Here is a 17,040-nt window from a genome sequence, read left to right as displayed (position 1 = left end):
ACACACTGTAGGCAAAAATCAGCTACAGCATGAGGGCAGAATTAAATAATCCACATTAGTTTATAGTGTGCAACAGTCTTCAATAATAGGTTACTGCCACTCACATTTCACATATTTTTCACTTAAATTTACAGTAGATATAAGAAAAATATTCTGCCACTATAACTCTTGCAGAGCAACAATCTAATTTGTATTTTCTAGGTGGTTTTTGCCTTTGCTCTGTAATGTTTCTGTGTGAGGTCAAGAGGCAAAGCAGAAAAATATTATCTCCTCCCAAATCAGAAGTTTTTAGGGCAACATTATCCCAACAGAAATATACAGCTATTTTACAGTGCATTGTTCTCTTTATTTCTAGAAATGATACTTTAAATTTTCAAGGAATATTAAAATGAATATCTTGCAATCCCTCTGCAGAATTTTTATTTGTCTTGCATGTGGCTTATATTGATTCAATCATTAACTAGTTATCATAAAGCTTAAGTGAGATCCCCTGCTTGCTATCCTGTAAGACTCCACATGCCAAGTGTGTTTTTGGAAGGCAGAAGGGTTTCAGCTTATTCCCAAAGCATTACCTAGTTGCCACAGCTAAATGGCAGTGACCTGTACTCCTCAAGTAAAAGAAACCCTATTAAAGCCTACTTTGAGCAGTGTTAGCTATTTTCCGGTAATATTCTCCCATACATAAGCCTACACTACTCACATTTTAATAATTTACTTTAATGTCAGCCTATGGCATTGAAGGTCAAAAACACATAGATGACAAAGTAAGTGACAGGAACAGAACATGTTTATTTGTGTGGGAGTGGGGGAATCCCTCCCATTCCAGCAATAATAAGCTTACTGTTATTTCAAAGATCATAATGCCAGCCTCCAAGGACAGGACAACCTCTCAGCAGTCTCCTGAGACTAAGAAGAAGTTTCACATGGTGCCATTTTGAAATCAATCACTTTTTTACTCTTCCCCTCAAAAAAAGTCTTTGCAGGAAAACCACATACCTTGACTTTGACAAGCCTTTTTGCTGTCTTGATCTTGGCTTCACAGAAGGCTCCTCTATACTTCGCACTCACATCAGTGCCTACTGTGAGATAGGGAGGCTCATCAATTGCCTGGAACAGAAAGGAAAACAGTTGCTTTTTATTTACTGACCACTGGCAATACAGTTACCATAGTCTCACCAATTTCTGTGGACAAAGTAATACAAAAGTATTACAAATAAAACTTAAATGGACAACAGTAGAAACATAGAACACAACACTAAGGTAATACAATGAATAAAATTACAATCTCATAATATACAGATATAATCTCATGATATAAGATCATAAATACAATAAACTGATACCACAGCTACCTACAAAAAGCACCACATAAGCTTCCAGCCTCTGTACCATCTGAAGACACAGCAAGTGATCAATTCTGCTGCAGTGGTGAAGGCCAACCAAGTGTTCTCCTTAAATTACCTTAAGAGCTGATACATCACATGAAGACACTGGTGTTTATTTCCCTCAAATTATTAAGGTTCATTTTTCATTAGTAAATAGAACAACTCTGAAGGGACTTTGCTTTTTCACTTTGTAATAAAGTAAATGATAAAGGTGTTCTCCTCATCAGGAGAGCAGCCAATGGGCAAGGTATAGTAGGAGACTGACAGAGACTAAACAGACAATGAAGGGTCCAAACGAAAGACAAGGTTTTGTGACACGAAACACAGGAACAGGTGACACCCAAACAGGGAAATAAGAAACGTAAGAGGTGGAAAATAAGAGAACATAGGTCAAATCAGTATCCTGAGTGAGATCACGAAGGCACAGTTCCTGCAAAGAAGTCCATCTTCTCTCACACAACCTCTCCTAAAACCATCTGGATGAGGAGATTCCAGATAACTGAACCACCTATGAAGTATCACTTCACAGACTCTGGGTCAGAAGAGGGAAGGCAGAGGGTGACACACAAGAGGAGAGGTTTGTTTTCAAGAGCTGCAAGCCTCCATGGAGACCCAGACAAGAGCAGAGCAAAGAGATTTAAACTCTTATCGAAGTCACATTGTGTTTCTGTACCCTACAGATTCAAACACACCTTACAAGGGGCATCTCTGGCACATCCAGGTTCTCTGGGGGAAAAATATAGAGATAAATCTTCACAGGCATCAGAGACTGATACTGTTTGAGACTGAGGTGCTTGCACTCAGCATCAGATAATTCCTACTAGCTGCTTCCAGTTCTGATACATCAGAAGGCATGAAAGTGTGTACTTGAATGCTTCAATGCATCATTTTTCAGAAATTTAAGTTTTACAAAACTTGAAATTGATTAGATGTTACAGGGTTTAATCCTTATTAATGATGTTTTTTTACAGTGACTCTATTCCAGCCTCTCTCCTCTCACTGGCAGGCAATAGAATATATTTCTGCGTACTATGAAATCACTATCAATCTGCACTTTCTGAGATCATCAGAAGCATGAATGCACTAATGAACCCCTCACTCTCTCTCCCTGCATGTGTGGTACGTGACTGCATGCAGAGTAGTAGGATATACTACGCTGGTGGTAGTATATCCATGAACACCTATCCTTTCCTAATCCAGGCTTACTAGCAATAAAACTCCACTGAGATTAACAAGGAATCTGTTAAGCGTGTTGGGATTCTGAAATTCATTCCCTCCTTGCTTGCCCAGCAGTACTTGCCTCTGAGGCAGGCTGCAATGCTTTTCTCTTGCTGCACTTGGACGGGTGCTGAAAGAGGGACTCGGTGATAGATTTGGTTTTGGTCAGCACTCTCACTGAAGTGAACCAAGAAATGGCTGTTTCACACAATATGACTCTGAGCAAAGATGCAATGTATTCTCTTGGAAAGACAGTAAAGCTCCAAAATGGGAGCATCCCTCCTGCTCCACTGCACTCTTAGTGAAGAAACTCATTCACCACTACAGGGATGATAGCATTTCATGCCAGTTCATCTTCCAAAATTAAAAGGAATTGTGGAGTGCTGAGATTACTTTAACAAGAGAGAAAGATTCCAGATGGGTCCACACAGATGCACACAGCTACAATTCTCCTATAAACAAAACTTAAAAAGCTGTTTGTGTCAGTGTCAGGCTATACTTCCCTACACAGACAAAAGAATTACCACAAAGACCAATCCACTATATCAAGGTGAACTTACAGAAAAATATGGAACACTTTTTCTTCACTGCTATTGACACTAACTAAAACAAAAAATTTTGAGCACCAAGATAATCTGAAGCTCTACTCTTTGAAAAATTTATGGCATAAAAAACCAAAACAACCAACCTTTAAGCAGAACTTTAAATTCTTATATAGATCATAATTACCAGTATTGTGATTACTTTATCACTACTCTAACTTATTCTTAACAATCTCTTCCAGAAAGAATATTCTTTAAAAAAAAAAAAAAAATTGTAAGAACTTCAGTCACTAACACACAAGTTAATTTAAATCTCCAGCATAAATCCTTTGAAATTACTCTGATTCCTTTCACTGGAATTAGTTAGTATTTACTACTGTAAAGAACTTCAAAGACTAGTAAACATATGGACTATTTGATTACCAGTGTAGGTATGTTTACTAGAAACAGTATTTTGAAACACTAGACAGTGGCTTTTGAGGAAAAATATGATGAAATTAATTTATTTAACTGCCACTATAAATCATTATACACTTTAAAACAGTACCTAAATTCTTCAGTGGATATGTACTGCATTTTTTCCAGCGATTTCATTACTTCATTGAAAGACAAATTACATGGGCTCTCCGCCCTCCCAAATCACTTAACTGAAATTTCCAAGTTACTTCTTTCATTGTGACAGGGAAACAGCTGAAAGTGGCAAGTTAAAATAATTAGCAGAATGTGATGCAACATAGTGAATGCAAACTAGAAAAATAAAAGTAATGATCAGAGTCTGGTAGTAATTTCAGATAATTGTTACCATGACTTTGTCATTCTCACCAACTCTGAGTCACCTGTTTTCAAGAAGGTTTTATTCAATTCCACCAACATTAGAGAGATTAAAAATTAGTATACAGCTATTTTTACTTTTCTGTTATCCCTTCCCTGCTTTGTGCTTACGTCATTTATTAGATGTCCTTATGTTCAGACAATGTATCTCTGCCTATTTAATTTTGACATGTTTTATCAGGATTTGTTTTTACTCTTTTTTTTAGGATTTTTAGAGCAAGTTTCCAGAAAAGAAAAAAAAAAAAAAAAGACAGTATGCTAAACTGCAACTAGAATTTGATAGTCCAGTGATCTTGGAAAAGGTACTGCAAGCATTCTGAAAATATCTTAACAAGAACCACTGCAGTGGAATTTAAAGGGAAGGGGGACTATAGGGACTACCCTATAATACAGGAAGTTCTGGGCTTCCTAAAATTCTTGAAGGCCTATTCAAACAAAACTGTACTAGTCTCATACATTGCTGTCTCAGCCTTTATTTTAAAAGGTAATGTGAACTGGCATTTAAATTTTATATGTGAACATAACCACCTGCACTTTATAATTTAAAGATAAGAATAATTGTTTCAGGAGCATATCACAATCAATCAGTAAACTTCTGTCAACAGCAGAACTGAGAAGTATGCCCAGCACACGCCATCATTCATGTATAATGAGATCATGAACTTCTTTCATTCAGAGCAGCTTCAATACACACCCCAGGATATCCTGTCAGTGTTCCTACGTCTCTACATGTAGTCTTTCAAAAATCTCAGAGTTCACACTGGAAGGAGAAAAGTGAAGCTGATGGAAGAATCTCGGCTCGTTAGTTTGGTCGTTTTACTACTGCCAAAAGACTGGCATTAAAGATCTTCATGGAGACCACTCAGCCAGCAGGCGGTTCCAAGAGGAATCAGGATTTGGTCTGCACGAATGACCGAGGCCAGACTCCCGAAGGGGAGCCGGCTCTGCGGGGTGACACCGGGAGACGGTCATCCGTCCGCACCTGGATACCAGGCGAGGGCCTGGGGCGACGGAGGGGCTGTTTTGGGACGAGATGGGGATGAGCCCTTCCCCAGCATCCGCTGCAGGGGGTGCTGAGCGCTACCAGGGCGGCTCGAGCAGCGCCCCGAGGAGCTTCGGCAAGGCCGCCGGAGGAAGACGGCGCCCGGGTGACTCGTTCCGCTCATTCGGGCGAGCAGCCGAGCACCGGCGATGCTCCCGGGAGCTGCCGCTTTAAGGGGAGGGGCCGGAGCCGGGAAGCTGCCAGAAGTTTCTGGCTGCCCGAGCCAGCCCCGAGCGCAGCCGCCCGCCCTCGCCCTCTCCGCGAAAGCGCCCACGGCTCCAGCAGATTAAGCGCGGATTGCCGTAAACTAAATTTGTCCCCTTAAGGCGATTGCCGGGTTAATCTGCACGCAGGGCTTCCCGGGAGCCTGCCGCTGCTGGAGTCGGGCACGGAGCAGCGGCAGTGCCAACTCCCGGGATCCGGCCGGGAAAACGTGCGAGCGCTGCCCGCGGCCCTGCAGCGCAGCTCCTCCGGAACGCCGCTGGAATGCGCCTGGCCTTGAATATCCCAAATCATTGGCCAAATTACTATAAAAAATAAGTTCCGGCGCTCTCTTGGGTGAGCAAGAAGGGATAAAAAGAAAAGCACTTCCTGCAGTTTCGCACTTTCCATTAGGAAAGCCAAACTAATGGACAACCGCCGTGCAACTACTAGCACTTTATTTTGTTTTATTAATGAGAGTAGGATGAATAGTTTTCTCTGCTATCTCAATTGACAACTGCTGCGTGCGCAGAGGAGCTGCAGCACAGGCTGCCGCTGCTGAAAAGCTGGTTTACCACGTAAATAAGAAGCAGTCTCTAGGTGACCAGTCAGCAATTTCCACCAATTCAGTTGGCGGAATTTTCTTTGGCAGGAAAAGCAGGCTGCTGGAAAGGGTTCTGCTCCAGCCTTCATGCTGATTATACCTAGAAGGATTGATAAATGGCTAGATGCCCACATCATAAAACAACCTGCACGTCTTCTGAATTTGGATATTTACATCGGTACTAATAGTTCTGGTCTTCCGTGTATGAGGGAGAAAACACACAGACACCTCTCCAGGGCACTGTGGAATACACATTTTAACACTGCAATCTAAAATCACACTTTTACACACATTTTAAAGCTGTAAAGAAGTTGGTTTTCCAGCATTTCTTTTTTTTTTTTTACACACATTCTTTTTTCCATCTACGTGGGATGAAATCATCCTCACATCCCATTTTTCAACTGTGCTGCATTACTATATTCAAACTCCTTTGTAAAGTCTGTCTTGCCATACAGCAACTGATAAAATTGCTTTACATTGTGCTTTGCCCATAAGCACATCTAATACGGCGTGTGTGAATGTATTATTTCTGTCTACTAATCTGTATTCTTCTGTACCGTGCACAGGATGTTCCAAGTAAACCACATGAAAACAAGATTAAGTATTCAATCTAGAAACATAGCAGACATGGTTACTAGGAAGGCCTGCAGGACTGCTTTTGGAGTAATACACAGAAAAAAAATTCCTTCCCTCAGTCTTCCATGTATATGAAAAGTCTGAAGAGCCAAGATTTCAGTTTGCATTAAACATTGAAAATTCAGCATTTATCTACTCTACAAGACTCTTGAGTCAAGAAACTAGTGATACATTTTTAACAAGCAAAAACTACCTCAGCTATTCCACAATTAGTGAAAAGAAAGGATTGGTTTTGAAAAGTAAAGACTTGTTTAATTTTAATAACCAAGGTTCAGGGAAATCTTTTTAAAAATTCAAGACCTTCTCCCCCGACTCCACCTGGCATCCAAATTATTACTGAGTTTCAAAAAGAAACATTGTAAGGCTCAAAATCAGATTTCTTTTCTCATCCATAGTAAGCATGAGGAGCAGTGGCAAAACATTTTTCCTACTGCCTATGGTATTTTGAAGTTATTTTTCCAAGGGAAGGGCTTTCTCATGGTTTGCCTATAGTCCATCATTTAAGATGGAAACACCGTTTACAAGTGGAATCATTACACACATGCTTGATTATTGATCTACAGTCATCCCAGTCCCATAATTTAGTAGGAAAACCCACAAATAATACTCCACTACTTCAATCCAAAACCAACCATACTTTAAAGTCTTCTAATGAAGAGCAAAAATTTCACATAGCTGGAACCTTAAATTCCCTTTCCATCCTGCAGAATTAGCAACCATCTCAAAGTCATTCAATAGGCTTTCAGAAACTTTTGGGACAATAAAGGCTTAAAAAGAGTAAATTTTTAAAAAACAGTATTTTTTTTTTTAAACAAGAGTAAATTCAGCATCTAGACAAGTTCTGAAAAAACTTCATGACAGGTGGAAAAAAACCACAAAACATAATAAAATTTCCTCCCCAAATAATAATGCATTTAACTTATAGATTATTACCTTAAATAGTCTCAAACTGCAGTAAGTTCCACCCAACAGCAGAGATCCACCTACACACTGCAGAATCAATCTTTTAATAAGCAAAATCACAGTGTAATTAGGAGTGCAAGATTTTGCTTACAGCTCAACCTGCTGTAGAGTTCAGAAGATGTTCAGCTTTATAGTAATAGCAGACATCTTCAGGAAAAGCTATTATTATAACACTTCTAATATACTCAATTTTGCAGATAATATCTTTATAGTTGATTTCAAATACATTCCTCGTGTATTTTCAGAGCAACAAAGCTAGGAACCTTCTAAAACCATTCTATAAACTGTATCAACCAAGGCACGCAATTCCTCAAAGGCAAATGAAGTACCTGAAAAAAAGGCTGAAACCCAGAAAATAAAAAATTCCTTTTAAAGGAGTAAATCCACTGGCGCATCATCTACCTTACAGAAATGAGAACACCACAACAGGAAGCAGGAGGAATTTTTCTGAAACTTGCAAACTACAAAACAGAATAAAAGGCAGTGATGTTTTCCACATGAAAAGGCTATTACATGAAAGCCCAAGAGTAAGAGTGTGCTTTGAGCAAATTTTCTTCTGGATGAAAAATCAGATTTTTGCTTGCTTTTTGGTTTTGTTGCTGTTGTACATTTCATAAAAAGGCAGAATTATTAATTTTGAAATTCATGAAGGAAAACAGTTCAATTTTGTCAACATTTCTCCATAAATCAAAACTATGGTAGGAAACATCCTGACCAAACCAAACATTTACAAGTTATACAGGGGGGAGGGGAGTTCTTGTAATGAAACCTCTTTCCAGTTTCAATTTAAAATCTACAGGAAGTTTCAAGTAACACCTCACCAATCTTGTAAGCAAACATTATACAGCACATAACTGTGGCAAAATGTCATTGTTTATCCCCTCAACGAAGCTGGAAGTTGCCAGAGCTTAGTGCACTGATGTCTAGAAGCATTAAACCAACTTCTGACAGCTTTAGCCGTCCCTACAGGTGCAAAGCGGATATATTTTTTATTTCAAATTATTCAGTTAGATCAGTCCAGTGCCAAGCTTATTTAAAGTTCTTAAAGACTTGAAAGGGTTCAAAAGCTGATTTTCCTCTCCAAATGAAAGTGAGCTGTGGAAAGGATTTACAGGTTTCTAAGATCCTGAAGGACCAAAAGATCCAAAACAAGAAATTCAATTCAGTAATCACAAGTAGCACTTCTCTTATTTATTATATCTGTATCAAATGCAGAATGGATGTTCATCGTTTTTACTTACCCATATGAAGTTGATTTTTTATGGAACTAATTCATTTTCTTTTTGGAACTTTAAGTTGATGAATAAAACAATAAAAATATTTAAACTCTACTAAGAAAATGAGAAGTAATAATTTAAAGATTTTAAAAGTTAGTCTATTGTAATCATTGCCAAAGACCGATTCAATTCTCTGTCCAGAAATTTACTGAGTAGTGTAACTTCCAAACATCTAGACTGTAATAACCTCATTTCCTATTCAAAATAGCAAATTCAGAAAGGTAACTATGCTTTAAAAAATTACAGCATTTAGGTATTTTTTCCCCTACCATACTGAATAAAACCCACTGACTTCTAATTTTGTTCCTAATTTGGTCACAGACTTGCTGCACCATGATGTGTCCCAGCAGGCTTGTACCAACTTTCAAGTCTGTAGAATGGGTGTAATGCACACCTTACTCAAAGGCAAGTAAGTATTTGATGTTTCTCTATAGCACTTTCAGACCTAAGAAGGGAAATGTGTATATCTATCAGAATAGCATCACACTATATAAAATCACTTTATTTAATAAAAACACTCCAGAACTGCTGATCAAACTCTCTAAAAATAAAGCAAATGCTTTACAATTCCTTCTGTAGGTCTCTTGTTCTGTATTGCTGAAAGACTACATTAAAAAAAGATATTTTGAATGCCTACTCCTGCTGTTTATCCCCTTAAATAGAAAATCTTTCTGGAAGTCAATTATTGCCATAGCTACCAGATTGCATTTTTTTTTCCGGTAAGGTTTAGCTAAATATTCAAACTATTTAACATTATAGCTTAGTACTGTAGAACAGTACAACTTCATTAATTTTGGCAAGAAAATTTTGTACATTTCAAGCCTGAACTCTGTTTCTACATACATACAGATAAAAAAAAGTAACAATTAATTTGAAATAAGGAGCTTTTCAATGAAGGCTTTTAATCAGAAATATTTTAAAGTATTCTTTCACATTTCCTGTGTTCTGTGCAAGCACCAAAACTCATTCTAGTATGGAGAAATATAAATCAAAAAAAGAAAGCAATCAATAAAGTGTTTGTTCTTAGAGGGTAAAATAATTCAGCAAAAAGTATGTTCTCAATTCCTGTTTAGCACTTTAACTAAGTTAAATTCAATTTTTACACTGATAAACACCTTTTTGCCAACTAAAAGCTTCAGATATTGCTTAGAAGCATTATCTAAATTATTTGCTCTAGAAAACTTGCTTCATTTTAAAAGATGTGCCATGGTTCTGTCTAGAGATATTGGTATGAAAAACTTGGGATGTTTCAAAGCACTGAAAAGAATGATATACTAATGATATGCTTACTTTCCGAACGGATTGGAACAAAGATCATTTGATAGTTTAATCAAACAAACCAGTCCAGGCTGTTCCTGAGCAAAATGATGATGTGACTACGTAAAGTCTGAAAAAACAACAGTCAGTGAAATCTCAAGAGAAAAAAACCCCAAACCTATTTTTTAAACAATTTGATAATTCTTGGGCATTACTTCTATTTCCAGTCAAAGACAATTTAATGATTGTTTTCTTTTTAAGAAGTTAGTTGCACAGTAAATTCAGTATAACAATATATAGAACAGGAAACAATTCTAAGTATGTGAAATGGCTTTTCTGTAGTCTAGATAACTGATAATACTGGCATTTTAGTTGAAAGAAAAATATAACAGTATTTTTAGATAGTAAAACTGATAGCAAGAGCAAGAACAGTGAACAGATACTCAAATCAGATAATTACCTAAAAATGTTGGGGTTTTTTTCCACTGAAATTGCATCATATTAAGATTCTGTTTATTATTTTTAAAACTATTTTCTATTGTGTAAAACTAAAGAAGCAAATTAATGCTAAATTGAAAAACTGAACCTTAAAAAAGCTGCCACCAAAACTCAAAACCAACACCCAAAAAACCCCCAACCATAAATCATGACTCCTTTTTCTGCTGATACAAAATAAAATGTCATGCCTTGGTTTACTTCCATTCTTTGTACACTTTCTAAACTGACTATGAGGAAGGAAAAGAGGGGAGGAGTTATTTTTGCTCCTACATTAGAACAGAAAGGGAAAGCTGAAGGAATGACATACAATTCAAAATCCCCAAGCAGAATGAGATTTCTGCAACACTGACCCAAGTCAATTCACTAAACACAGCTATGATCTTATTAGTCTGACAATGTTTAAATATGTACTTATAAAATTGTATCCCAAAATTTAAGCATTTAAGATATTATTTTGTGTATTTGTATGAAATCATAACTGTATCTGATTTGTAATTTAATATACTTTTTAGAATATCACATTAAAACTTTAACAGAATAACATATTAAATCACATCATTAGACTGGTAAAAAAATAATGTGTAGCCTTTGAATTTGTTTTTCACCATTGTTGCTACCTAGAAGAATGATGGGGGAGTACACAAAAACAATGCCAAACCTACACACAACTGTAAAACATACAAAACAAAAAATGTAAACACAAAACAAAGTGAAAAAAGGAAAGTCTTCTTATTGAGAATCAATCCTTCCTCAAAACACATTATTTAGTAAGTTAAGCACAACCAATCTGCACATGAAGGCTATGCACAAATCCAAGCATTCAAGAACTAAGAACTTGTACAGTGTGGTCCGGAGACAAAATGAATTTGTAGCAATAAGCCAACTGTACACAAGAGTGTACCAAAAGCATGGTAGTATAAAATGTCTAATGTCATACAGCAACACAAATTTTAGACAAGAGAGTGGATTTTACATCTGCCATGCTCCCTCCATTGCTGTGTAGTAATTCAGTGTAAAACTGCTGGTCAGGGACAAGACACTTAGAAAAGAACTAAGAAAATTAGTTTAGAAATTACCTACAGAGAGACTGAAATAACTTATTTGAACCACTTTATCAAATATTAAATTACAATGGATGAGATTCCTGGGAAAAACAAACAAAAACTTAATTACACAGAAAAGGTTATCAAGGTCATTCTTCTCAGCAGGATCATTTTAAATGTATTATTCCTAACAGGTGTCTATAATACCTGTTCTTACATTTAGGAGTCAATACCCCACACGCTGCAGTGCTTACAGGCATTTCTATAACATCTCATCTAAACACCCCATGCTACTGTTATTACTTGTCTTATCAATATTGCAAATGGAAACAAGTATACTTCTGTTTTGTAGCTTTCAAGAGATGCAACTTCTTAGAGTAATCCTATTTCTAAAAGAAAAAGAAAACAACTTATGGTGTAAACTTTATCTGTAGGCAAATATATATATATATATGTGTGTGTGTGTGTGGATATATTTATAGACCCTGTATTTTGAACTGTCCCTCTGGAGTTCGATTTAATTACCTCATATTTCTCCTAGCTGGTGCCTAAAATTGGACAGAGGTACGGCCTAGTTAATTGCAAGAGAAGCAAATACAATTTCACACAATTTTCAAGTAATACTTTAACATTCCAGTATGGCATTTGCCTTTTTGGCAGAAGTATGACATTGCCTCATGTTCCATTTATTTTTTGGCTATTTTTCCAAGAACTGCCCCCTCAGGAGGCAGGGATAGCATGCAGCAGGTTCCATTTTCAAAGGCAGTGAACTACTTAATGTGGCACGTAGCACACCATGAAACTGTGGCAAGTGTTGATGGCTCCCCAGCTCAGCCTGTCTTCAGCCCCAGACGCTAAAACCTTAGATGAGAAGGCAGCAAAATTCTCGATTCAAAGTGCTGGGAGTCTTGACTCACTGAATAAAGCACCAGCCTCACTCCTCCAGAGGATCTGGACTACCACAAATCCATGACACGAAGCACGTTAGAGGAAATGAGATAGCTGAACAAGTCACGAGTGCTTGCAGATACATTCTGAGCCAACCATCCACCATAATCTACCCTGCTTTACAAAGCACCGTTACCAAATTCTTTCTGCCCAGTGGACAGAGCACCCAGTGCCATATGCCCACGTTTATGACACAAAGGAGACTTCCAGAGTGCCATCACCCTCACTGAGAAGTATCAAGAACACCCACAGGTTAGCTAGAGTCCTTCACTGGATTTGGCCTATAGTGTCAGACTCAAGTGCTCTTTCATTGCAAAGGAAAAAAGCATTGCAGGGATCTTTAATCTTACAGTCTAGGGCATTAAAAATCCCATAGCTTCAGTATGAACAGAATTTTTAGGTTTAAAAAAAGGATGTTAATAAGCTGTGTAAGTAGTTGCTTGAAGAGATCATAAGATCGATTAAAATACTCCATCACGTCGAACCTTTAAATCAACAGTCTTGCTAAATACACATTAAAAGGATGATCAAGCAGCTTTTGAGGTAGCAGTTCAAACTAAGCCTAATATGGCTATAGGTATTCACACTCAAATTCTGAATCAACAAGGAACTCCCACAGTTAAAACAAAATATTTTGATAAAAGGCAGCTACAGAACATGAAGTCTTCTAAACAATCACCTGTGCTTTTCAAGATTCTGTGAATTGCCCCATATACAAAACAGCCTATCAAAGTAATCAGAAAAATCACTCAGTCAAAGAATTACCAGCTTTACCACTTCTGATTTGTGCTGATGTATGTCAAAACTCATTTTGCCACCCCCAGGCACTTGTGCGATGTCTCAGACAGACAGGAAGTATGCACATGGTTTCATCTCTGGTTAGAGCTCAACTTACTTACCATAATACTAATTTTAAAAATACTCTGTACACAACGCCACTCAGCAACAATCTGTTCACTTCTTTAGTTTTAAAAGCTCAACTGTTGCAGTCTGTCCCCACTTCCTCTCAACAAATTATGTAGGCCAAAGCTGGCTGCCTTGCCTTACACTTACATTCATTGCTCTAAAATCCTGCAATCTTGTGGCTATTATGGCTGTAGGGTTTTTAGCCTCGGAGACATCCCATTATAATGGATTAGAATTTCATAATGCATTTTTCTTAGTGCTTACAAAAAAACTGGTAACATAGCTTGTATTTAATACAGTTGCTTATTAGATTTCTGAAATGGTAATAGTCATAATGCTTTATCTTTGCAAAGAAACAAATGGAATAGGCCCTTTAGTTAAATTCAGGAGGGGAAGAAGAAAAATGGGACTACTAGAAGAAAAAAACCAAATTTTAAGCGAGAAATTAGTAACAGTTTCTGCTGTTTTTTCAACCAAAATATACAACTACCTGTACAAGACTCAAAACATTAATGTTTTGTGTAGAATTACAAGCTGACAAGTGGCAAGAAGCAAACCAGCCTGATTGCTACACAACTCACAGGAAACTTCTGAAAATATAAGTGCTTTAAAAACTAACTGGTGCAAAAGTATATAGCTTCTTTATGGTAGAAATCTAATCAAACAGAACTGTTCTAAATGCAAGTCACAGTCATTTATTTGTTTTTTCCTGGTTCTTTTGAATAATCATCAGGATGGAGTTTTGATCATTATGCAAAGTTAGAAAATCAGCCGAGCAAAAAAGGTTAAACCTATTTACTCCTCTGAGAAAGCCAGGAATGCTAAGATAAATATTCTAAAATCTCTGTCTACCTGCAGAAAACAACAACAACAAAAGTAGTGATCAAAAATAAATCAAATAAAATCGGTTTAAGTAATCAAAGTTGGTGACATATACTACCTACTACCAACAGTTCTTAATTTCTGAAACTAGGAAAGGTGGGGGGGTAGATGTGTACTGCTAGATGCTCACCAGCAGTTAAAACAGATGGTGTGTTCCTTCATACTTCTTTTGTGAGTTAAATTAACAACTCACAAGTGTAAAAGAGGAAAGCCTGGGCCCTCCAAACTCAAATCCACATGAATGACGATGCTGCTCCCTTGTGCATCCTTTCCTTTTGCATCTGTTCTGATACACCTTTGATTAACAGTTAAAGTGCTTCAACTCACCAATTCACTTGTTCCTGTTACTTTTTCTAAACTGCTATTCTTTCACTTTAGTACGTTGTATCATTTCACTTCAAGATCACACAGCCGAGTTAACAAAGTAGGAGTGGATAAATCAATGGGTAAATTGGCAGCCTGCTTCAAACTACAAGATGAGGCAGTACTCCACAATAATTTAGAACTTGTAAGGTTCTTGCAGAAAAAACCCACAGAAAATTTGAAACTTAGAAAATAATCCTCTTCTTTTCCCATGTGTGTTTGAAAGCATTTTCTACATTTACCTTTTTATTGCACACTCCAGCTCCTAATTTATTTTTTTTTTCCTGAATTCCCAACATTGAATGTACAAGGCCCTTAGCTGGATGGGAAAGATGACATTTACCATGCTACTTTTTTTCTTTTTTTTTTTTTTTTCCTTTAATAACTTGACAGTCAAGCTGTCTCTTCTTCAAATGATCTGGGTGTCAAACAGCTTTTGGTCAAACATCTCCACTAAAACCCTAAAGTGGCTTTAAACTGGAGTATATGCAAGGTCAAATACAAGTTTCTATTCAAATGTACTTGGATAGCACTTGAAAAAACTGTTTTTGTTAAGTTTTATATCCAGCACACATTATTTGCAAACAAAGAAGGTATCAGTAATTCAAGTCACTAGGAATGCTCTAAGTTTTGATTTTTATAGAGAACTAACAAAGTACCATTAGATGACAGAACAAAACGATATTTAATTAATCTGTTTTTGTAAAATAAGAAGTCCAATTGTAAACTGAGAACTAACTTCAAGATTAACTTCAAAAATTTCAGAATTTACCACAAAATAGGAACTTTGCTTAATTCAATTTATAAATGGGATCAGTCCTGTTAAAAATCACTGCTTGGTTTGACTTTCCTGAAAAATGCAATATTTAATATGATTGGACTACAGATAACTTGTACTGCAATGATGATCCAGTGCTAAGGCAGTCTTTAAAAGTCCAAGGAGCAGAGATCCAGAGTAGAACAAGAAAATTAACCAGTCATACACCTGAACAAGCAAGATTGCTCACAAGTCACTGCCTTGCAGAGGGTAACCCCATTAGGTTTAACAGCAAATAACAGACACTAAAGCACACTTGAATCCAGAAAACCTGTTTCAGGTTACACCACACTGGCAAAGAGATCAAAATATGAGAAAATATTCTTTCAGTCCTCTCGTGGTCCTGCACGAATTTAACCCAGGGATCCCTTTAGCACTGTTTGAAACACTACATGTACCCAGAAACACTGCAGTTAGAGGAATATGAATATGCAGACTTTCTCCCCCTTCACAGAGCCTGACACTGTGATTAAAAACATCAACCAAAGGAAGGTTCAATAGCAACGCAAACATAATTTCATTAGATTAGACCTATGGCATCTAGTTTCTTCAGATAAATTCAGACTTGGTGGAGATACAGTCATCTAAGTCTCCATTTCAGACCATATTAAATTAATAGCATGTAGCACAAAGATACCCTACCTACAGAAAAGACTCCTGTTCTCTCTACCAATTTGCCTTTTGCTTTTCTCCTGGTTTTTCCAAACAGATAGTTTTCATCTCAGACAAAGTGCAAGGCTCAGATTCACTAAGATATAAACTCAAGAAACCGAACCAGAAGATGCAATTTAGAAGAGGCAAACCAGGATCTCCTCTGCTTCCCAGTGACTTTGTCTGAAAAAATATCCTCAAATTTCTCCACTGGCTTCAGGAGATCTAGCATGCACAGACCAACAGTCTTGTCTTCCTTTTTAGGTCAGTCCCTTTTAAGACTCTCATTTTGCAAACTAGCCAAACTAAAAATACTTCTCACTTGTTTTGGGTTTTGACAATGTTTGACTTCAACTAGATATACACCAATCCCTACACCTTTCCTTAGGTTTTAGTGTTAAGCGAATCCTTCTTTTGAACATTTTGACAGATCTCCACTCCTGGTCTAAACTAGCCATTTACTCCTCACCAGTAACCTGTTATGCTATTCTTGAGTCTCCAAGGGAAACATTACACAAAAGTTAACAAAACACATCTCAATTGGATAAAACAAATAATGCACCAAGAGTGGAGTATTTTTGGCTTAAAAATAGCAAGCCCTTGTATTTGGCTTTCCTGGAATTCCCTATGCCACAATTATGCATTTGAAACATCTAATAGAATATAATTATAATGAAATTCAAAGGCAAGCTAGCCAACAAATGGAACCTTTTAAAGAACTGTATGTAATTTCTAGATATTAAAATACATACATATGTGTTCATGTGTATATATAAAAAAGTGTAAACTTGATCATTATTACCCTTTACAGGTATATATCTATCCCGGTCTCTTTGATGATAGACTCTAGATATATTTTTCAGTGTCCTGATGATAAACCTTTCCTTTATTTTTTTTCCTCCTTTTACAGTAATCAAATAATCATTTTTCTCTCCAAGTTTCCTGTGAAGAAAATTCTACTCCCTAATAAAAAATT

The 17,040-nt window shown here is 37.0% G+C and overlaps 1 protein-coding gene across 6 annotated transcripts in view; it reads right to left on the bottom strand.

Annotated features, from left to right (window-relative positions):
* Positions 1-17,040, bottom strand: part of ARID4B (AT-rich interaction domain 4B) — an 88,182-nt gene that overhangs the window by 56,764 nt on the left and 14,378 nt on the right. For all 6 annotated transcript variants that reach the window (XM_086877771.1, XM_086877775.1, XM_086877773.1 and 3 more), the window contains exon 3: positions 997-1,107. In XM_086877771.1, the coding sequence (XP_086733897.1) occupies positions 997-1,107 (111 nt within the window). The remainder of the gene's footprint in view (positions 1-996; positions 1,108-17,040) is intronic.

The sequence above is a fragment of the Cyanistes caeruleus genome, chromosome 2 (genome assembly GCF_971803275.1).
Source record: "Cyanistes caeruleus chromosome 2, bCyaCae1.hap1.1, whole genome shotgun sequence".
Classification (NCBI taxonomy): Eukaryota; Metazoa; Chordata; class Aves; order Passeriformes; family Paridae; genus Cyanistes; species Cyanistes caeruleus.
This window is presented reverse-complemented; position numbering and strand designations above follow the sequence as displayed.